Genomic DNA, 16,015 nt, shown 5'->3' with positions numbered 1-16,015 from the left:
TCTGTCTGGCACCACCAATAACCACCCCACACATCATTCCTTCCAAAAAGAGGGCTACCTTCCAAACCACAGCTGCACAATGCCCAGCCAACCGCCAATGACACCAAATCAGAATGCCATTCCATACTATCCCTTACGTGGAACTACCTTCTTATTCTACACCGTGTACCATGAGATTCGTTATAGCTTACATAAGCCCTTAATGCTTTCGTTTTATTTATTTGCCATCCCGCGACGACTACACAAAAATAGTTTCTAGAGCAAGAGAAAACAGCTCAACATTAAATAGTATAGCTGATCATCACGCCAACTTTCGAAACCATTTACTGTCTATAACAGTTAAAAGTAACTAAAGTGAATTGCAAAGGTAGCGTGTTTTGTGAGGTTAAATATAAGGTCTGCCAGTGAGTATTTGGGTCGAGAGATTACGGTAATTTTTAAGAGTTTTTTTATATTAGGCTGTAGGCATACACACTGCTTTGAAGTTTACAGCGACATTTGGCGAAACCGTTAGCCTCCGGTTCAGAAGTTTAAGAACAGTGTTAAGAGAAGAGAGAGCGGACAGGTGTTGTAAAAAGATAGTGTATATATACCTTTACTGGCTAAGTTTTTGTGTGAGAGAAGGTCACTAGATTTGTTTGAATCCCAAAGGCTCCCTTTTTTATTGTAACAAGGGAGAAACGGGGAAAGAGATTGTTTTGTGATATAGTAAGAGTACGAAGTACACACTGGAGAGGTGCGTAGTTGTGTGAGAGAGAGATATAGGAAGGTATAGTAGTGAGCACACCCAATTTGATATATCCTATCCATTTTGCCGTAAATGAAGAGATCTACACATTCCAATAAGTCTTCGAAGGGGCAACATTCACACTTTTCCAACGGGCATGGTGGGACGAATACACCGATAAACGGTGGAGGTGGGGGTCTGTTTTCGAATCTGATGAAGCTGACGGGGAGCTCTTCTGCTCTATCGCAGCAGCGGATTGCGACATCTGATATTTCTTCTCCAAAGAAAGTCAGCATTCCGTCGAGTTTGGACCTGTCTACGGCGAAGCCGCTAAGCAAACATAGCACGCTGAACACGTCCAGTCTATCTCAGTATGCTGATGAGATTGCGCAGTCACGTACTCCGTCGGGGCCGGTAAGTTTAGGGTCGCCATCGAAATATTCCTACTCTAAGAGATCATCACAGTGGTCTGGTGGCAACAGCAATAAACAGCTGCTGCTGCTGCCACAGCCGCAGCATTCGCAGCATACTTTATCCCGACAGCCTACAAACCAGTCTAATAACTCAGATAATTCATTCTCTTCAGTCACACTGTTGCAGAAAATCACGGACTCGGATGGCAACTTGAGTTTGGAAAAGCCCAAGTATCCTCAAGAGATCGAGGAGTTATATCAGGAATTGTTACAAAAGAGAAATATCCTCAACTCAGTTTCTGTGCATAGCCATAGAGAATTAATGGGATATGATCTTGATAAAAAATGGTTGATGGTTAAGCAGGATTTGCAGGCGGAACTAAAGCGGATGAAAAACAACGTCCCACAGAGTACTGTAGCGGATCCCCTATCAAACTCGGTACATTTAAAATCACCTCGAGGAAGCTTTTCTTCGAGCAACATGTCGGCAAGATCTATTTCTCAAAACAGTGCCAAGCAGCTTGCTGTATCGTATGATCCTTCGCATTTATCACCGGACCATTACGTAAGAAAAATCATATCAGATAGAATTACTGCGTATGAATTAAATGATCTTTGGGTTTCCTTAAGGACAGAGAGTATAGACTGGGTAATTGGTTTTATAGATGCTCAGGGTCAAGTTGCTATTGCAAATAGACTGATAAAGTTTGCCCAACGGGAGTCTTTGGAGTCCTTACTGGACAGCGATCTCTTAGAAAAGGAAACTGCATATTATAAATGTTTAAGAGTTTTGACAAATTTGCGTGAGGGTATGCAAGCGGCATTGAGTTCTAAACTTGTAATAAGCGCTGTTGTGGAGGGTTTGTTGTCGATTAGGTTAACCACACGGAGGATTGCAACAGAAACCCTATTGTACATGCTAACTGACGATGAATTGAAGACTGCAGATACGGATTTCGATGCAATATTCCCTGTATTGCATGCTTTGGATCAAGAGTCAAAATATTCATCCAGTATTCATCTACGTGGCAGGCTTCACGAAACTAACAAAAGGAGGTCCTTACCAACAGGTAGAGCTGATTTACATGTTATTGCCAAAAAAATAGAACAATGGCTTTATGTTTTAGAATATACGTTAGATGGTAGAGGCAGAATGGGCTCCCTTGTTGGTGCCTCTGAGGACTACAAGAACGGTGAAAACACTGTACTCGAGTATCTATTGTATTCTATGATTTTGATAAACTTATTGTGCTCCAGCCATCCCGATTTACACCAGAGGAACCTGTTGAGGTCGCGTTTGAAAAGCTATGGTCTATCAAGAGTGATTAAAAAAATGGAACTGCTAAAATATCCTGCATTAGAAAATGAAGTGAGCAAGTTTGAAGATAGGACTTTGGATGACTACAATTCACTTATGGCTAGTTCCACGGTGGATTCATCTGTAGATATGAAAGATCCTGAGTCACTATGGAACAACTTTTGGACCAGGCATAAGGGCACGGAGTCAGAGGCACATCTGTTATCCTTAATGCAGCATTTATTTCTGTGGAGTAGCAAAGCGTTTTCAGAATCCACGGATCCTGCGGAAGGTAGCAAACAGTTGAAATTACTTGATGCTTTGGTTTCCAATGTTACATTTTCATCAATTGATACTGAATCGGGCTTCAATGGCGCAATACAAAGGTTGTATGATGCTATGCAGACTGATGAAGTAGCACGTCGCGCAATCTTGGAATCTCGTGAATTGACCAAAAAGTGCGAAGAAATGAAAGCGGAACGAGACCATCTCCAAACCAAACTCGCACAAGCACAAGATGGTCTTGTTGGTCAATTGCAAGGTGAGGTACAACAATTACAACGTATCTTGGAAAAGAGTAATCGTGTTACAGATCAACTAAAAGCAGATTTGCATGATTTAAAAAAGAAGCATCTTTTAGAAAAGCATGAACATGAAGTGGAATTGCGGAAAATGTTAACGATTTTAAATTCTAAACCTAACGATGCCAGTAATGATGCTGTATCACCCGATGGGATTAATAATAAAACGCCTTCTCCTCTGAAACCCGAAAAGAAAATGGCAATTCAAAAGGCCTTACAAGATAGGTTACGTCAAACCGAAAAGGATCTAACTAGAGATTCCCGAAGGTTTGGAACTGTACCTGCACCAAACAGGAGGTTGAAGATGTTAAGATCCAAGATGGATGATATAGAAAAGGAAGCACTGATGCTGGAAATGACGAACTTTGCTGAGTTCAAAAAGGAAACCAAGGTTGAAGACTTGCCAAGATTACAATCGCCACCCAAAATTGAAAGAAATGTTCGTAGCGAAAAAGTTAAAGAATTGGCAGCTTTGCGTCAAAGACTAGCTGTTATTCAACAAGAAAGCAATGAAATTTCCAAATTTAACGTTGAAGAGAGGGTTAATGAACTGTTTTACGAAAAGAAAACTAAGGCATTAGATAGGTTGCGTGATTTAGAGGAAAAATACAGGAGCTTTGGAATCGATTTTAATATGGAATCTGAGCTGCTCATAGAAACCGACCGTGAAGGTGATGGTGATGCTAGTGTCGGTGAAGCCTCTAATTCTACTGCTCCCAATTCGTTAGATTCATGTGTCTTGGACCCCGCTCGCTTAGATGCAAAGATCGAGGAAATGACAAAGATTTTGGAGGAATTAAACAGACTAAAGTGCCAGGTTGATCCAACCACTGCCAATAGTGGTGCTGATATTTCTACATCTATATCCACAGATGACTTTAACATTGATAATACATCTTTGCCATCTACTGTAGTTGAGGGTTCACCATCTTCTTACTTCAAAAAGGCATCCCTCTCAACATTTGCTTCATCCTCATTTTCCACTGATGCCGAAGATGAACTTTCCGCTGAAACTGCTGAAGATAGTAATAAGAACAACGAGGATAGTGTTGTCGGTGAGCATGGTGTTTCCCCCAGTGGCAGTGTAGCAATGGAAAGGAGTGATTCTATATTAACAACGTCAAATACTAGCTTTTTGGAAAGTTTGTCTCAGAAATATGGCACGGGTACTAATCTTCAACCTGCAGAAGATGGTGCTAAACGTCTCAGTAGCTCTTCCGCATTTCGTGCTGGTGATTCTAGCCAACGCAATAGTGGTTATCACAGAAAGTCATTCGTAAACCGGATGAAGAAAAACAGCACGCCAAAATCTTCTAGCTTTGTTGATGAAGTATCTCAAAAGATGACTCCGGTTCATGTTGCTCAAAGTCCGGACTCTCTTCAAAATACTGCCACTAGTTCTTCAACCCCACAGAGCGCAAAATCTGAAGATGCTGTTGGAATTGGCATCTTTTCAAAAGGAACGAACACTGGTATGGCAGTCGATACAGCTAATGATGGTCAAACTCCCTGGATAGAAAACGGTGAAGATTCCATTTCTCCTATGAGTCCTTCAAAGAGAAATTCCAAATCCAAGAATGTTTCAAAGGGTGTATCTAAAGCTCCTCTACCTCCTCCGCTGCCACCAATGTTTGTTAATAATAATAATAATAATAATAATAATAATAATAATAATAATGATAATAATAATAATAATCGCGAGGGCATCTCCCTTTCAACAGCACCGTTACCTCCAGCTCCAGCTTTGCCGGCTAACTTGTTTGGGAATACTTCGCTGCCTCCTACACCGACTGTACAAGATGACGATCATGAAAATGAATCCATACCACTGGCTCCTCCACAGCCTCCAGTATTTCGTAACATATCGGCTGAAACAAAGCCTGGAGCAGCACCAGGAGGGCCACCACCTCCACCACCTCCACCACCACCTCAATTAGGAAGAACTAAAAAGTATAAGGGATCATCACCTTCTCCATTGCTGCCCCAATCTCCATCACTGTTTGAGAAATATCCGCGCCCGAAGAAGAGATTAAAACAATTACACTGGGAAAAAATTGACGATCTAGATAACTCTATTTGGGAGAATGCAAGAGCAGAGAAGTTTGCTGACGACTTATATGAAAGGGGCGTCTTAACAGAACTTGAGAAGGCATTTGCAGCAAGAGAAATAAAGTCATTGATTAGCAGGAAAAAAGATGAGAATAAAGTCACATTCTTATCGAGAGATATTTCACAGCAATTCGGAATTAATTTACATATGTATTCTTCGCTAACTGTTGATCAGATTGTGACAAAGATTTTAAAATGTGACAAAGATTTCTTGAACACTCAAAGTGCGATTGAATTTTTATCAAAACATGAAATTGTGGAAGTTTCAATAAACATGGCGAGATGCTTTGCTCCTTACACCACCGACTGGGAAGGGGTTTCTTCGGTGGAAGAGGCTAAGCAACCAGAAAAAGATCCAAACGAATTGCAACGTGCAGACCAATTATATTTAGACTTGATAGTCAACTTACAAAGTTATTGGAATTCACGTATGCGTGCATTAAAATTGATTACGACTTATGAAAAAGACTACAACGATCTGATCATTAAATTAAGGAGTCTAGATAAAGCTGTTGGTGCGATACAAAAATCAGAAAATTTGCGTAATGTCTTTGATGTGATTCTTGCTGTTGGTAACTATATGAATGATTCATCGAAACAAGCTCAAGGCTTCAAGTTGAGTACATTGCAACGTTTGACTTTTATTAAGGATGAGAAGAACAGCATGACCTTCTTAAACTATGTGGAAAAAATTGTTCGAACTAATTATCCAGGCTTTGATGTTTTCTTGCAAGAATTAGAACCAGTTCTCCAAGTTGTCAAGATTTCTATCGAACAGTTAGCCAACGACTGTGGTGAATTTTGCTCTACCGTAACAAATGTTGAAAGATCCCTTGAAATTGGTAACTTAAGTGACTCTTCCAAATTCCATCCGAATGACAGGGTATTAGCCAAAGTGTTGCCCGTACTACCAGAAGCTAGAAAGAGGGCAAACTTGTTAGCTGACGAAGTTCAACTTTCTCTAATGGAATTTGAAAGCCTAATGCGGTTGTTTGGGGAGGACTCCGATGACAAGTTTGCAAAGAACTCTTTCTTCCAAAAGTTTGCGGACTTCATTTTAGAATATAAGCGAGCACAAGAGTTCAATAAGAAAATGGAAGAGGAAGAAAGGGCTTATGAGCGCCGTAAAATAATGATCGAAGAACAGCAAAAGAGAGCTAGAAAGAATATTCAGATAGATACATCATTTTCCAGGAGAGGTAGTAGTCTCTCAACTTCGTCTATATCTGCATCCGGCGATGACCGGGACGTAATGGACAGGTTGCTGGAAAAGTTGAAAAATGCAGGGCCCTCCAAGGCTGATCCATCTTCCGCCAGGAAACGCGCACTGGCAAGAAAGAAGCTAATGGATGGTAAAAAGTCCGGCTCCATTATCCTTGATGGATTGGATGTCGAAGAATTGGCTAACATCCAATCCGATGGATTGGATGATCAGTCAGATAGTAACCCAGCAATCCTTGGATCACCAACATCAACAGTAGGAGCTACTGCCGATGTCGAGGGTTTGAACCCAGACCATGATCTTCCATCTGCCCCAATAAGCGCCGAAAAAGGCAGTGTTTCTTCAGCATTGTCCCACTCATCTGAGTCTCCGTCCAAAAAGATTCTCGATGAAGACGCTGTCACCCATAGAGCAAGAAACCTATTGCAAGAGTTGAGAAGCAGCGACGACCACACTGAGGACAGAAAATCCCTCCTTGACGAACACAAGGAAAAAGTCAGACAGCGTCGCAATAAAAAACTCATTGAAGAATCAGGTGGAAACAATACTAGCAACGAGGTAATGGAAGCCGTGCGTAGCACCGAGAATCACGAATCTACACCGAACTTCAAGTCTGTATCACCTAACAACGACATCCCCATCACCACCCCCTCCGCCATCCACACCCTCAGGACAGGCAGCACTCCATCTACCGACGAAACTTCTGAAGATGATTTAAATGATAAATACGTTGACGCAGATACATAAAATGCGCCCACTCCATCCCTTTTTTTCTTAAATGATACCCATAGTGCACATCATAAAATATATATATACATACATATATATACTTTATGTTCCTGTGTGTACCTTTAAATGAAAAGTATAGCACTTAATTTTATTGCAGTTCCACTCAACATTCCCCTAAAATTGGCCCCTCTCCAGTCATATCTCGCGCACACAGTACATTACATTAGTCCTCGCAGATCCCATGCAACTTTTAAATAGTCCTTTCATGATTGTTTCAACCATCGGTTATGCGTCATCGTTCTTGACGGTTTGGGCTTTTTTGCGATTCTAGGTTCCTGAATATTTTGGTGATAGTTGTGTTTCACCACTAATATGTTTATATAAACAAACATCAGATCATAAGTAGAAATTTGCCAGCAGTTCACAAAGCTTCATTTGAATGTTTGGATCCACTATATAGACTCAAGAAAAGTTTGAAAAGTCAAAGATGTCAGACCAAGATGAATCAAAGAGGATGACAGAACAGCAGGAGGAATCTAAACGGATTTCAATACAGGTATCCTCGCTTTCAACTCAATTGATTGAAAGTATAGACAAACAATCGAGATTAGAAGAACATTTGAATCAAGCCAAGAAGGCTTTGTCAGCTCAAAAGGATTCTATAAGTCAGTTTGATAGTTTGAAACAACAGCTTAGTGATACAAAGAAGCAGTTAGCTTATACAGAAGAGGAATTAGCGGTTAAAAGGCGAGAGCTAGTTGAGGCACAAGAAGTCCGTGTTGCGGCAGAACGTGCTGCAGAGAAGTTGAATAAAGAAATAGAGGATTTAACGACTTCTTTATTTGATGAGGCGAATAGTATGGTTGCAAATGCGAGGAAGGAAAAGCACGATGTTGAGGTGTTGAATTCGAAGTTACAGGAACAACTACGTGAGAAAGATATGTTGTTAGATACTTTGAGTATCCAGTTAAGAAATTTAAAGGAGGTGCTATACAAAGTTGAAGATGAACACAATACTTTGAATAGCTATAGACAATCTATAATTATGGAAGGCAGTAATGGATCCAATGCATCCCTAGATAAGGAGGCGCTAGGTAATCCAGGCTTGATTTATGATCACCACCATCATATGAATTTACTATTTTCACCGTTAGCGCAATCTTTGAGGTATGACATCCCATTATATACAGAATACCTTAGATTTTTGGCAGTATTGCCAATGTGCAAGGGCATTAAAGATACTAGGCATGATTCGAAATTTTTGCGTAGGTTAGTCCTGGACGAAATTCAGCCTGTGCTACGGCTCGATGCCGCCTCCGGTTTAGGTTGGCTAGTTAGAAGGAACTTGATGAACTTGATGATCGACGGACTAGTTGTTGTGGAACCTCTTAGTGGAATTAATGAAACGTACCGCATTGGCTATGCATCCCCCCAAAGTAATAGCCATAAGGTCACTGAAGTGGATAATGCTAAGATGTTTAATTATCCGTCGAACTCGCCCCCGGTCGCTATTCAAGATCCCTGCGCATTTTGTTCGGAATCCCGCAATGACATTCTTGAACATGGAAGGCTATACGTATTAAAAACATTACAAAAAAATGAAGACGGTTCCACCACATCCGAAACTCAGTATCCTTTGTGCCATTACTGTCTACTTAAGGTAAGACAGACATGTGAAATTTTTGCGTTTTTAAGATCTTTAAAATCGGGAGCTTGGAACTTGGAAAATGTTACTCTATCCTGTGCAAGACCAGGTAGCGATGAATTTACTAAGGTTGACCGTAATAGCACAACAAATTCGGCTTCAAACAAAGAGGCCAATTCAACAAGTTCCAAGAGGCTAAGCTTTATGAGTGGCTTGTCTAGAACATCTTCCTCCACTAGAATGACGCCTAGGATTGAAACTGTTACCGATTTCTCGGAAAGAAAGGGTCTCCCTTCAACAAACGTTCAAAGGTCGTGGGTTCATCTATGTAAATTGCGGGCTTCTTTGCATTGGTGTCACATTGGTGTGTGGACCCTTGAGGATTCTATACAGTTAAAAGTAGCACCAATGTCCGCGCAGGCGAAAGTGGTAACTTCTACTAGAAGTTCAGTTGTACCACAGAATTGGACAGAAGACATATGTTCCCCACAATCGGGCGAGAACTTCTTTGTGTTTCAGCATGAAGATGGATTAGAAGATGAGGAGTTTGACTTTGAGAATGGCGAAAAGACCTTAGATACAATAAAGGCAGAGGTAATTGAACAGGGTATCTCGAAAAATCTCGAAAATGAGGCAGCTTTGAATAAAAAGAAGAGTGTAGAAACGATGGCTGAGCCCACGACAAAGCCGGATTCAACCGTGAACTCTTCATCGAGACCCAATGTAGTAGAAAAAGGAACGAATTTATACGAGGGAAGTCATCCTGTGCCTCCAGAACAAATAGAGGACGAAGTGGATGAGGTGCAAGAGTCAGATGAGGTCAAGGAGGTGCATGAAGAGCAGGAGAAACAAAAAATTCCATTGAGGATTCTAAACGACCTTCTGATAGCAAAATTACAACTAATGAAAAGCATAGTGAACCCATCAAATCTAAACCACAGACTGAATCATCATGCTTAGAAAATTCTGAAGTAGCGACATTGGAATCGCAAGATAGTAGGAAATCCAGTTTGACATCAACTAAGAGCAAACCTAAGGGTGACGAAAACTCGACCGATGCCACAGATTTTTCTGAGGATACTAATGGAACACATAGTTCATATCATGAAGCAAAAGAAGAGCCTAGTAATTCTGAAAATATTTTAAGAGCTTAATTTTTTAATTAGAATATTAATGGTTTTTGGCTTTAAACATTCTATATTGTAATGGTGTACGGGTTTGAAACTGCCCAAAAGACGCCTTGCTGCCTTATTGCTTTTAAAATCATATAGACAGCTAGTAAGTAACATGACATGTCGGTTATATGTAATAATCTGTACTTCCTTATATAGTGGAAATGCCAACCACGTTATAACTCATTCTCAATTATCATTGCGGTAAATGAAAGGTACGAGTAAGCAGCCATACAAAAAGCTCGACAGCAGTGAGCCTGAACCGGCAGCATGCACTTCAAAATCTACAAGACATTCATCACCTATACCTGTATCGTCAGATTTACAATTTGAATTATCAACATTTCATGATTATGAACTGCTTCCAACTACCAGTGGAGCTCGAAACAATAAGAATGTTCAGAATAATGTAGAGTTGAATCTTCAGTTCGAAGACCCAAATGTTTCGCAATTAACAAATCCAAATAGAGGGAAATCAAATATGTACATGGCATTTATGAATATGGCTAATAGTATTTTGGGAGCTGGGGTTATAGGCCAACCGTTTGCAATTAAAAACTGTGGGCTCATCGGTGGGGTATGTCTAATTGTATTATTGACGATTATTGTAGATTGGACCATCAGGCTTATCGTCATTAATTTGAAGTTGACAGGGAAAACCACTTATCAAGACAGCGTGGAGTTTGCTATGGGTACTAAAGGGAAACTATTGATACTATTTGTTAATGGATTGTTTGCTTTTGGTGGGTGTGTTGGATTTTGCATTATAATTGGGGACAGTATTCCTCATGTTTTGAAGGCATTCTTCCCAAGTCATTCAGAATTATTTCGCAGGAATGTGGTTATATCTGTGGTTACATTGTTCATCTCATATCCATTATCCTTAAATAGGAATATATCTAAGTTGTCGAAAGCTTCAATGTTAGCATTAGTTAGTTTGCTTTTAATTGTGGCACTTGTAATCATCCGAGCACCTAAGGTGGAAGATGAATATAAAGGACAATTTACATGGGAAGAGGCATTCATTACACCAAGAGTCTTCCAAGGGATTTCAATCATTTCTTTTGCGTTGGTGTGTCACCATAATACTAGCTTCATATTTTTCTCATTAAAAAATCCTAGTTTGAAAAGGTTTGGTAACTTAACTCATATCAGTTGCATTATTTCCATGCTGGTATGTCTCATAGCAGGTTATGTTGGATTTTTAACGTTTAAAGACAAAACTAAGGGTAACATTTTAAATAATTTCCCAAGTAATGATAATTTCATCAACTTTGCAAGGTTCTGCTTTGGATTTAACATGCTGACCACATTCCCGTTAGAAATATTTGTTCTACGTGACGTTGTTCGAGACTTATTGTATTTTCAGTCGGCTGACTCTGAAAGTATTATCTTGACCACCAAAGAACACTTCATCGTTACATCTGTACTAGTTTTTATTAGTATGAGCATATCATTAACTACTTGCAACTTGGGTGCTCTACTTGAGTTGGTTGGGTCCACAACTGCCTCGTTAACGGCATATATTCTTCCCCCTGCTACAACTCTAGCATTAACAGGAAAAACCAAAACTTTAAAAGAAAGGACACCCTATTACGCCTGCATTATGTTTGGTTTCAGTATTATGATTGTCAGTAGCACCCAGACAATCCTTTCTGCAATATACGGCACTGAAATTAAGCATTGTGAAGCTTAAAAATTAATTTTTGTATCTAATACAAACATATAGATATCTATAACGATATATCATCAGCTTTCATCATCTGAAAGCATTAATCTTGGCAACTTCTTTCGAGGGACCACAGCATCATCAGAATCGCTTTCATTATATGATCGACCTTTTGTATTTTTTGGTAACTGTACTGAAGCTACTTGAACTGACACCGTCGAGACAGTATCCGTTGGCGGGATTGAATTCGATGGCGATGTACTGTCATACTCAAAATCGCTCAAAGGTACATCTATGTTTTTTGAACCTTCTAGTCCATCATCATTGAATGGAGAGTCCCTCAAATCTGAGTCATTTGTTATTTTATCGAATTTATTTCGAGTATTGGGTTCTAACATGTACTTTGATGTACTCCGCGAACCATTTTTATCATGAGACGTTATATCTCCCAGCTGGGGTACTGGTCCGTTAAATAATGTGCTGTAATCTCCCACTGTAGTGCCTCCATTTTGCAGTCTCTCGTTTGAAAATCTGGAAAATGCGGCAAACATATCAGCTGGAAGCTGCCCATTGTGTTTGTCAAGAAGGAACCTCAAATACATTTCGTTTTCGTAAAATATGGGATTCAGAAGTAGATTATCTTCATCATCGGAGTCACTTATCAACTCCTTGCTAACAATTTGTAACTTCTTGTCGATATTGCGAGGCAGGTGCTCATCATTTACACCAAACTGCTTGACCTTGGATTTCTTTCCCTTTTTGGAATTTGCTTTCGCTTTTGCTTTCGCCGTACCTTTAGGAAGTTTTTTCCCAGCGAGCCTTTCCTCAATGCGTTCCAGATCTTGAAAATAACGATCGCTATAGTCGTCTAATTTGTCATTAGCTTTAATATTTTGAGAATCGTTTACAGGGTAATCTGTTAAGTTCTCCACAGTATCATTATGCGCAATACCTCCACGGGGCACGGTTGGGCGAACTAAATAAGAGGACGATTGTAATCCGTTGGGAGTATGGAATGGGATAAGTAAATACTTACCCAGTACGCTTAATATATTGTCCAATTCTAGTAAATTATATTGACCGCCCATATAACATTGTTCTTTCTCAGAAAATGGAAGGTGATAGCCTAATAGAAGGACCAGAGCACGTATATCGCCGTCAAAAAGAAGAGCCCGTTTCATATCACACATGTCACTTCGGAAGTCACTTCGTGGGTAGGTCAATCTTTCATGTATTTCTTTGCCAGCAACTTCTTTGTATGACTCTAATGTTCTTGTGAAGTTTTCATGTATTTGAGTAACGAAATCTCTTTTACCTTCATCGATAAGTGTTGATACCAGTATTCCTAATTTGAAATCTATCGGCTGCCCTCCAGACAAAGAATTGTGGTCATTACTGGGTTTAAACTGGGTTGGGCAGGCAACACGGCGGAGACCTTGAATAATAGGTTTATGCTCGCCGTACCGCATATAATGCCCTAATTGACGGTCGTGCAAATTAGGAAATAATAGGTTGACATACCAAGAAGGGGCCTTTTTTAGTTTTTCTTTTAACCTTGACATGAAATGGGTTGCGAAATCGAGAACATATTTCCTATTCTTTGATCCATAGTCTAATCCATTTGGACTTAACATGTCCTTTAATAGAATAATAAAGTCAATTCTGAACAGAAATGTTTCCTCTTGAACGTCGATGGTAACGTAATTTAAGAATCGCATAACTTTTTTGATATCATCTCCCTCCAACTCTTGGTAACGTTGGAGAAACTTAACGTAAGTATCAATAGTTCCAGCGTATATATATGCGTTTAACACTTTTTGGAAATTTATCTGAGCCATCCTAAATGTACTTTTTTCCTCTATATCGCTGTCATCATTGGAAGATTCCTCATTATTTTGATCTTCATTTTGCGCGGTCCCTTGTTTAGAAGCTTCATTTGCTGAACTATCCATCTTGGCGGTAAACCGACCACCTCTATATCTCCCGAAGCTTTTTGTAGTCAATGTTTTGTTATTACGCTCATATTTCTCTATAGTTTTGAATATTGTGTCGTTTAAGTTAACGCAGGCTCTCACATACTGTGGTGAATGTGAAGATGCTGATTTGGGTATGTTAGACAATAATTTAATATTTTCATCACTAAACATACGACTCATTATATCATCGACGGTGTCTTCACATTCTGGGTTATCCAATTGATTAAGATACATCAGAAGCTCTGTGATAGCCAACAGTGCAGCATGCACAACAGCCCAATTTTTTTGTTCGTACGACTCTCTGAGAAACTTAGGCAACAGAATATAACAAGTATCTTGCAAAGCCTGTGAGACAGAAATGGGATCAATTATATTATATTTCTCACTACTGATCCTATGGTATTTTAGAAACCATGAATATGACAACAAAAAATGGATTTTATTCAGCATTACATGGTTCGACTCATCCGTAGTGAAATGATCCGCAATCAACTTAAATAGAATATTAAAAGAAGATGTAATAAAGCCGTCTAGATAACGCTTGAGACATTTAGCGTTCTCCTGTGTAACATAAGTCGATGAAGCAGCACTATTCAGAAAACTAATCGGAACTCCCTGAACAATGTCAGCAGGGTTCCGCACCGCTTTATTCCACTTTTTACGATTATCCAAGGTTTTCAATGCAGCATCTTGATCTAAAATATTGTGGCTATTAGATACAGTCAACCGCACGTTGTCAGGTGTTTGGATAGAGAAAAACCCACCAAAACGAGAGTGCCTTGTTGATGAAATTCTAATTTGTGAGCGCTTGAGGTCACGCTCCTTGACGAGTAACTGATTCAACTCTTCTCCTGCGCGTGAAATCACTTTTGGTCTATGACCAACTGATGAACCCTTGTTCTGATGATCTACAGTTGCCGGTAATGATGACTCAGACGAATCTAGCCACTTAAATAAATGATCGTGGCTGAGATCCTTTGTTAAATAAAAGATAATCTCTAGTAAAGGAATTTTAACGTACTCTGCATCGAATTCACTGTTAATCGAACTCGAAATTGTGAGTAAAAATGCAAAAACTTTGCTCCGTTGGAATGTCGATACAACGTTATTCAAAGATATGTCATCCATTGACACGTTCGGTGGTAGTAACTCCGCAGCACTAACGCCTCTATTTCCGGTGCGCTGCTTACTACTAATTGTTACTTCGCTGGGTTCAATGGCAAGGATATTTCTCAAAAAGTTAAGAACGAGACGAAGAAGCGCATTGTCTCGTGGGGAACGCTGAAGCCTATCTATCCGTATGATATCTGAAGCCAATCGAATAGCTGCTTTCACAACTTTACCGCCATTAGAAGACAATAACATCTTCTTGTATATCAACTGATGCTTTTTCAAATCTGAGTAATTTGCTATATGGCTTTGAGAAGATTCATCTGTCAACATAATAGGCCAAGTCATCCATACCACCAACTGAAATGCATTCAGTGCAACCTTATCGTAATACCCCTTGTTCCTAAAATAATCCCCCACTGTTCCTCCCGACCTCCGACTCTGCTTCACAGCTTTGGCACTTCTTTCCTCCCAGTCAGCAAGAATCGGAATCAAATCATCAACAAGTATCTTAAACTCCGCTGCCGCCCGTGCTACATCCCACCGTCTTTGCTTCTCATCAACAAGTGTAAACCACCTCCTCAAATCCTTTAAACAGGCCAAACAATCATCTCCTAATCGATAAGGAGGAGGTTCCTGTTCTGAACTATGATCCGGTCCACCAATTGCAGTGGCTAACAACGCAATGCGCGCCTTCAATATAGTCTCCGGCAAGACATCCCCAACCCCCCCATCAAGCCTAATATTCTTTACATCACTCTCCTGAATCATGTTCTTCCTCTGCGAAAAGTGTACCCTGCTTATCTATACAAGTAAGCCAAATACTGGTCTTATGAATACCATTATTATCATCAACATTTATCATCAACATTTTTTATTTTATTTTAGAAAAAACAACCGTTTTTTAAAAATAAAAATTATCCAAATCGGCCGGTATCCTCCCCTTTCAAAAGCATATCGCAAATGTTTGTTTTACGCGTATGTCACGTGACACTCTATTTGTTTACGTGTTTCAGCACGTGACTGTTAATTCCCTACTAGGTAAACACCAGCCCCCATCCACAAAACCAAAAACCAGACACAAAAACACAATGCTTATTACATAATCTTGCGTCGGTTTCCGTTTAGCGGCAACACTAGATCCAGACCATTTTAAATAATGCATCAAAACTTCTCCTCTCCTCCTCGCTTTAAAAAGTTTCAGGTTAATTTGATAGAACCCGAGTGAGTAATCGAAAAAACCTTGAGCTCGAGACATCTTGGCGGTTAAGCTACAGGTTTCCTAAATATGCAACTAAATAAAAGTAACCGTTTTTGACATCCCGAGACCAAAACTGAATTACTAAATCCGTATCAGGAGTGTTT

The 16,015-nt window shown here is 39.8% G+C and overlaps 4 protein-coding genes across 4 annotated transcripts; 3 read left to right on the top strand and 1 right to left on the bottom strand.

The window, feature by feature from the left end:
• Positions 1–820: 820 nt before the first annotated feature.
• BNI1 (formin BNI1) lies at positions 821–7,096 on the top strand (the record flags this gene model as incomplete). The annotated part of the gene is made up of 1 exon (XM_003644112.1): positions 821–7,096. One exon carries the CDS (start codon positions 821–823, stop codon positions 7,094–7,096), a length of 6,276 nt encoding a protein of 2,091 aa, XP_003644160.1.
• Positions 7,097–7,565: 469 nt separating this feature from the next.
• On the top strand, positions 7,566–9,683 carry SEC2 (guanine nucleotide exchange factor SEC2; the record flags this gene model as incomplete). The annotated part of the gene is made up of 1 exon (XM_003644111.1): positions 7,566–9,683. The coding sequence occupies one exon, from the start codon at positions 7,566–7,568 to the stop codon at positions 9,681–9,683; it is 2,118 nt and encodes a 705-aa protein (XP_003644159.1).
• Positions 9,684–10,103: 420 nt separating this feature from the next.
• Positions 10,104–11,591, top strand: AVT2 (Avt2p; the record flags this gene model as incomplete). Its single annotated transcript, XM_003644110.1, has 1 exon — positions 10,104–11,591. One exon carries the CDS (start codon positions 10,104–10,106, stop codon positions 11,589–11,591), a length of 1,488 nt encoding a protein of 495 aa, XP_003644158.1.
• Positions 11,592–11,644: 53 nt separating this feature from the next.
• On the bottom strand, positions 11,645–15,421 carry TOF1 (Tof1p; the record flags this gene model as incomplete). The annotated part of the gene is made up of 1 exon (XM_003644109.1): positions 11,645–15,421. The coding sequence occupies one exon, from the start codon at positions 15,419–15,421 to the stop codon at positions 11,645–11,647; it is 3,777 nt and encodes a 1,258-aa protein (XP_003644157.1).
• Between the last annotated feature and the right edge of the window lie 594 nt (positions 15,422–16,015).

The sequence above is a fragment of the Eremothecium cymbalariae genome, chromosome 1 (genome assembly GCF_000235365.1).
Source record: "Eremothecium cymbalariae DBVPG#7215 chromosome 1, complete sequence".
Lineage (NCBI taxonomy): Eukaryota > Fungi > Ascomycota > Saccharomycetes > Saccharomycetales > Saccharomycetaceae > Eremothecium > Eremothecium cymbalariae.
The sequence above is the reverse complement of the archived record's forward strand: the minus strand, read 5'-3'. Positions and strand labels throughout refer to the sequence as shown.